The following is a 7,654-nucleotide window of genomic DNA, read 5'->3' as shown; positions in this document are numbered from 1 at the left end:
CCTGGAAATGAAACTGCACATTTTGTAGATTTAATAAGTGAGGTTTTTTTTTTTGGTTTCAGCATGTAAGAGATTTTACACGTTTTCGAGAAAATGAGGAGCCTAGTATATTAGATTTAGTCCTATCTAAGAAAGAATCTGATATAGGAAGTATTGAAGTTACTGATCCATTAGGTAAAAGTGATCATGGTGTCCTTAGAATATTTATTAATTTTGATAAGAATACACCTAATGATATAGTTTATACAAGGAACTTCTATAAAGCAAACTATGATCTGTTGAGCAAAAGCGTTCAATTGTCAATATCTTCAATAAATTGTGACAATATGTTGGGAGTGCAGATATGTGAGCAGTTGGAAAAGATAATAGTAACAAATATAAATAAATATATTCCTCTAAGACAAAATAAGAGAATAATGAAAAATCCATGGTGTAATAAGAGGGTGAAGGGAGTTATTAAACAAAAACATAAAAAATGAAACCGCTATCAAAAGAAACGTACTGAAGAGAGTTGGAAAGAATATATAACTGCAAGGAATGAGGCTAGCAAAGTTGTTAAAGAAGCAAAAAAACTATTTGAGAAGAGAATTATTAATGAATTTAAAATTAATCAAAAGAGTTTTTGGAAATATATTAATAGTAAAACAAAATCATATAGTGTGATTTGAAACCTAAAAGATATACAGGGAAATATAATCTCTGGAGATAAGGATAGAGCCAATTTATTTAATAAATCATTCTCATCAGTTTTTATCAGGGAAAATACTATGTCTATAACCTAGTATTGAGTTGAGGTGTAATGGTCAGTTTATCTCAATGGTGCCATTTACAGTTAGTGAAATTAAGGAGTACCTCAGTGCCTTAAATATCTCTAATGCAGCTGGGCCTGATGGTATTCATATTAATAGAGTCTTAAAGGAATTGAGCCCTGTATTAGCAGTTGCGTTTGAAAAACTACTTATCGATGAAATAGTCCCTGAAAGTTGGAGGAATTCTAATATAGTTCCAGTTCCAATAAAGGAAACAGGAGTGATCCACTTAACTATCGTCCAATAAGCCTAACCTCTACCTTGTGTAAAACAATGGAAACATTTATAAAAAATTCAATATCTTCTCATATGGAAGATAACTTCCTCTTTTGCTCTGAACAGCACGGATTTTGAAAAGGCCGTTCTTGCAATACTCAGTTAATGCATGTTATTGACCAGTGGTCGCAATTGTTAGATGAAGGAAACTCGATTGATTGTATATATGGACTTTCAAAAGGCCTTTGATAGTGTCCCCCATGGTAGACTGTTGACAAAGTTAGAATCATATGGAATAAGTGGGCATTTACTTATATGGATAAAGGCATATTTGTCAAACAGAAAACAAAGAGTTAGGTTAGGACAGAGTTTTTCTGACTGGAGTCCAGTTACAAGTGGGGTACCTCAGGGAAGTGTACTTAGTTTATTATTTTTAATCTTCATCAATGACCTTCCTTCCATTGTAAACTCATTTGTTGCGATATTTGCTGATGACACTAAGATGTATAGAGTCGTTAACAATCAAATTGATGCAGAGCATTTCCAGAATGATATTGAGATGATGTATAAATGGTCTGTTGATTGGCAATTACCCTTTAATTTATCTAAATGTAAAATTGTACACATGGGAAGAAACAATACAGGAGTTACATATTACATGGGTATTGGTAGTGATAGAGTAGAACTTGAAAGTGTTTCCAATATAAATGATTTAGGAGTAATAATAGATGTATCCTTAAAATTTCGTAATCAAGTAGCTAATGTTATTAATAGATCAAATAGAAAGATTGGTCTTATAAATCGTTCATTTAGCTACTTAGATACTGAATCCATTAATATAATATAAATAATTAATTAGACCTACTTTAGAATATTGTGCTACTGCATGGTTACCACATAATAAGGAAGATGTTCAAGCTCTTGAAAAGGTTCAAAGAAGATCATTAAAATTAGCTCCCCCTTTACAAAACATGTCTTATGAAGAAAGATTACGAGTAACAAAACTAAATACTTTAGAGTATAAGCGGGCATGCTTATTGCAGCTTTTTAGAATGAAGAAAGGCTTTGACAATATAAATCCAAATGATTATTTTGTTTTTATAAAGGACTCAATAACTAGAGGTCATAAGATTGCAAAACAGCATACTAGGACTATGCACAGAAAAAACTTTTTCTCGTATTATATTATCGAAAAGTGGAATTCACTACCTAGTGAAATAATTAATTCCTCAACATTAAATGAATTTAAATCCAAGCTGGAAAAGTATTTTAAACCTCACTCTGCAAGACTACAAGCACCTTAATCCTCACTCTGCGAAGTATCAAGCCCTCTGTATTAATAGTTATAGTGAAGAAATGGTCAAATATGTGGAAGCTTTAGAAGACTCGAATCATCAAGTAAGAATCAAATATTGATTTGAATTATGCATACAGCGCCAAAATATTTAAAAAATATGAAATATTATTATTTGATTAAAAAGGGATTTCCCAGTATTTGCCCATCCCCAAAAATTGACTAAATTTTGTGTTCAAGGAGGATGGGCTTATACCAGAGGAACTACAGTATTAATATTGTTTCTATAGCTTTTTGTAATATTATCTATTAATATAAAACCATTTTTCTTGGTGTAAACCAAATTTCCTGATTTTTTTGTATCTGGATAACAGACTGAAATACAAGTGTCCAAATGAAAAAAATGAAAAGGAAAATGTTTGAATTATTATTATCATATTTCATCCAAAAAGTATCTTCATACTTTTTTTACTGCTCATCAACCCTGCTATACCTGAACTATTACAACATTATATATGGCAAGAGTTCTCATCTTACCTAAATATTCTGTTACAAAGAATCGTTAGGCCTATTTTAAGGTTGTCCAGCAGTATAACATAGCTATTACATTCTTTCTTCCCAACATGTTCCTCTGAACAAAGCCCTTTTATTTAAGCAAAGTATCTATTTCATAATCTTATGATCACAGTACATAAGAAACTGAGATACACTTAGAAATCTACGGAATGATCCATGATGAATAGTTATCTTCACGGCAGAGTTCCTATAGTCAATTTTAAATAAGTCCTATTACATTTAGTGTGAGAAATTAGCCCTACACAATTACCTTTGAAATCCATACAAGTATTATGAAGTTTATAGTAATATACTTTTTTGTAGCTCAGCAAATGAGACTGGCTGTTCTATGTTTATTGCTTAATGTTTTTTCTGTGTCAAAGTATCAGAAGTAGGCATTTATAGATCATGTTGACAGACTAATTATTGACCAAGTGATTAATCAACTAGTCGTCCATAATTATGTACCTTATTTTTGTGTTGTTGACTGATGGTTTATTGTGAGAATGTATGCGTTGTTCTCACTTTATATGCAATTTTATGCCCGGTAGACCTATATTTTTAATAGGATGATGAATCATGAATTTATTTTTTTTCTATTGATTGAACTTTGTGTTAGTACAAATATGCCACCATATCTTAGATGTAGAATGGAACACAGGGAACCAGATCTACTATAGTAATCATGTTGGATAAATCACTAAGCCCCATGTTTGAAAATAGAGCCCAGTATATTTATAAAGAAAATGGAAGTTTTCCAACTTGAAGCTACAATATTGTATGAATATTGAGTGCTTTCAGTCTTTGTCTCAGAGCATGGTATATCCCAAGGCGGTGGCGGGTCCAGATTTATTTTCTTGGATGTCGCAAATGGCAATCAAGAGGCGGAACCTATAGCCAAAAGAGGAATGTCATGGGAGTTCATATTCCTTGTATTGTGGCATAGCATTTGAAGCTTTGGCATGTTAGCCATTTAAGTCACTTACCTATTATGATTTCACACTTGAATTGGTTGCTGTGAATTGGTTGCTGTGGGGAGGGGAGCGCCCCTTTTCCACCCCTTGATAAGGAGAAAAAAAAATTGTTTGTTTACCTCGACCCACCCACCCCTAACTCACTGAAAAATATAGGGGCGGAAAAACAAAATACTTGAAAAAAGGGGTTTTTTTTAGCTTTTTTCTTTACAAATTAAAAAAAATGTGAATGAATTTATCCTTATTTTTTGCCAGATGCCCTACAACAAATTAGTCTAAAGTTCTCTGATGTAAGATATTGCCATTCTAGGCCTCTGTGGGTTATTTTTATTTCATCTAATTATTTTTAAAAAAATAAATAAATTTAAAAAAAAAACTTTTTCCACAATTTATCATATTTAAAATATGAAGGGCAAACAAACAATATATTTTTTTTTTTGGCCTAATGTCCCTTGCATCTATAGTTTTTAACCATACCCTCAATAAGGCATCAATATTTGACTAAGATCTATGTATGTTGTACATAGAGACCTTGGTATTATGTTATGTATAAAACCCAATACATACATACAATTTTTTAATTAATAAATAAATAAAATTAAACTAATAATTCAGTACTATATTAAAATGATATATTGTCAGGCCTTACTTTATTACACAATTTTGACCATTCAGTTGGAAGTCAAACATTATAGGAAATTGTACATCTACTGTAGACAGAAACAATATCTAATGATACCTGTTTTCCTCTCCTTTAATTTCTTACTTAAACCCAAAATATTATGTTGTGTTCCTTCATCAATTGACATTCCCATCTCGCTGCGTAGGAAATAATGCACTTGGCCAATTTGTTTATAAATGATGCCTTTTTAGAGTCTTAAGTCATCACACATCGATATCATACAAGATCATATTTGAAAAATATCACTCCATTATCGTGTCACTGAACTCCTTTTCTTTTGATAGAATACTTAAGCATGCAATATGATCGGTAAATTGCTTTTTATTTTATACATTAATATTTTAGGTATTATTTGTCCAATGTGTTTTCTCGGATGATGATTGTTTCTTCTGTTAGAAAAGGATTGTAATAATACAATCTGCTGAATTTATTTAATAATGAGCTCTTTGCTGAGTAACCAAGTAGATCATTGCTAATCGTTTGTCTCAAACCTGTCAAAGACAAATTACCGCCCCCTAGTTTAAGCTTAATTTCAGTTTCTAGCCTTCTTTTAAAGACAGTTTCTAGAAAAACAGAGTACTTGAGGCATTTTCCCTGACCATATTTTAAAAGCTTTTTTTGAGTAATTTCATTCTCCTATGCTTCAGTTATAATATTTTGATATTGGTGAATACTTTTTGTTTAAAACTGTAATGTATTTGATTTATAAAAACCAGACAATAGTCTCATTCCCATCAACCAGTCCTCACACTAATCAAAAACATATTCTGCCACACCCCTGCTGGGACTCTCTTCCTATCACCATAACAAATGTCCCAATCAGCATCTTTTTTTTTCCTACAGTATTTCCAAACAGTATTTCAGCCTGCCTTCATTCATATCCTTAAATATACTGTAATGTCAAAAAAGGGAAGAGAGATTAGTCCTGCTTTGATTTGACTGATAATTACTATTAGAGATTTTTACATTTGTTGTACTGTATATTAACTTTATAATTATTTAAAAAATTAAATAATAATACAGTATTATTAACTCTGTTTTGCTCCATATTGTTCTTGTGTATCAATTGTACTTCTCTATATCTGCCAGGCTAATATCCTTTGAAGAAGAGATTCGTGAACTTCAGAAACACATACCTACACAGCAGCTGGGCGAGTTTGAAGATGTGCTGGGCGGGCGTGACAGCAATCCTTCCCAGCGCAGCAACGGTCAAGATGGCTTCCAAAGCCTAGGAAACCAAGATATGTCTACTGAAGATAACGGTGAGATGAGTGCCTATTTGAGTATTTTAGGAGGTCATGAAGAACCATCCCTATTGGATCTAGATTTATCACCTGTTACCATGGATATCCCAAGTGAATTTAATTCAGGTGTGAATAGCAGCAGCCAATTAATAAGTTCAAATTCATTTTTCAAAAATTTTCTTGAGGGCTTCTTTCAAACCACATTACTAATACCTTCCACTGTATATGTTGATCTATAATTTTGATTAGAATTATTAGATCATATTATTTTTGCATATTGATTTGGTGATGGGCTGTCAAGTTTCTAGGCCTTCATTTAAAGAAATCTGAGAGAATCGCTCGCAGATTAATGCAGAAGCCAAAGGCTATAGATGGTTATCTGATCTTGCCGCTACCAATGTACGTGCGTACATACAGTGATTCACTACAAAGTTTCAACATGACCTACATCAACCAACTAACCCACGTCTTTTACACAGACAGCTATTTAACAATAATCTAAACATGTGACAGGTTTATGCCGTTGTACAGGCTTCATTTGTCAATAATGTTTCTTCCTTTAATTCGTCTCTCAATATTTGGAACACTCGCATAAACGTTACACCCATGCATGTTGTTTGTGTCTGAGATCAAATAATTATCAAATGATTCTGTCTATCTATTGTTGATTGAGGAAAAATAGTCCGCAAACTCTAATTGGCACATATCAGAATATAATTATTTATTAACACATTAGGCACAGAAATTACAAATCAGAAAATGGCCAGAGGGGTTCCTAGTGGACACCATGGTCTGAGAGCTCAACACAAGATGCTGGTATCACCTAAACCCCCTGGCCAAACAAGTAACAAAACAGCACAGAGGCAAACACGATACATCAAATTAAAATAGCCTATAAAAAGATTGATAAAAGAGATAAAAAAAATTAACAGACAAAAGTTTCAAAATATGGGCTTACAAGATTTCACTCTGCAAACCGCAACCGTTAAAATACGAATAGAACTAGGAGCAATTAAAAAGCCTACAAAATGTTTCCAATTTGATTATTATTCATCTTAATTTTTTGTTTATTATATATGATTAAATGGTATGTAAAGTAAAGTGCTCTCCTGTGGTCAGTTTGAAAAGTGCGTAGGTAGTGTTGCCACAATCGCTCACTTTTTTAAATGAAGGCCTTACTTCACTTATGGTAATCTTTGCAATATTAAATTAGGTTTATTAGTATTTTCTGTCAAATTATTAAATTTAAAGTTTTTATAAGTTAGTATTTATTGTAGTCTTGAAAAAAATGATAGATTTATACTTGTATTGATCATGTTAAAAATGGAAAAAGATTAGTATTAATATATCCATAATCGCAATCGAGTAGGAAAATATCTGTTTTGTTGAACCATCTACTTTTGCTTCTATGCTTTTCTAACCAACATTTTTCTACAGTAATTAATTATTTTCATTTAAAAAAAAAAATTACTAATGGTACTTCATGCATGTTTGCTGCCATGTGGTATGACAAATTTCTTCTCACTACTAAGTTGGAATATTCCCTAGTTGCGCATATTATACACAAAAAATAAATTATTTCTACATTACAAAAAAAGCATATATATGTTGTGAGTATACTTTGGCCCTCGCCTATCTGCAGCACCCTGTAAAACTAGTATTCTCGTCCTTAGCAGCAAACATGTTTAACCAATTTATTTATATTATTTACTTTAAAATAATATATGTGGCAAAGACAAGCCAAACCAGTCACTCGTCGCAAAAATTGATTTTGAGTTATTAATACAGTGTTAAAGAGTAAAATAATAGCTATAAAATGGTAAAAAAAATCATTCAAATCGGAAGATGTGTATAAGAGACAGCACAGACAGCTATTTAAC

General features: G+C 31.9%; 1 protein-coding gene across 5 annotated transcripts in view; it reads left to right on the top strand.

The window, feature by feature from the left end:
- Positions 1-7,654, top strand: part of LOC117104887 (islet cell autoantigen 1-like) — a 52,548-nt gene that overhangs the window by 38,532 nt on the left and 6,362 nt on the right. For 4 of the 5 annotated variants that reach the window (XM_033245783.1, XM_033245782.1, XM_033245780.1 and 1 more), the window contains one exon: positions 5,620-5,900. In XM_033245783.1, coding sequence (XP_033101674.1) covers positions 5,620-5,900 — 281 coding nt within the window. The remainder of the gene's footprint in view (positions 1-5,619; positions 5,901-7,654) is intronic. The other variant, XM_033245781.1, reaches the window with a different exon arrangement.

This window comes from Anneissia japonica, unplaced genomic scaffold (genome assembly GCF_011630105.1).
Source record: "Anneissia japonica isolate Jap-2015-1 unplaced genomic scaffold, ASM1163010v1 scaffold287834_len5846547_cov211, whole genome shotgun sequence".
In the NCBI taxonomy this organism is placed as follows: Eukaryota; Metazoa; Echinodermata; class Crinoidea; order Comatulida; family Comatulidae; genus Anneissia; species Anneissia japonica.
This window is presented reverse-complemented; position numbering and strand designations above follow the sequence as displayed.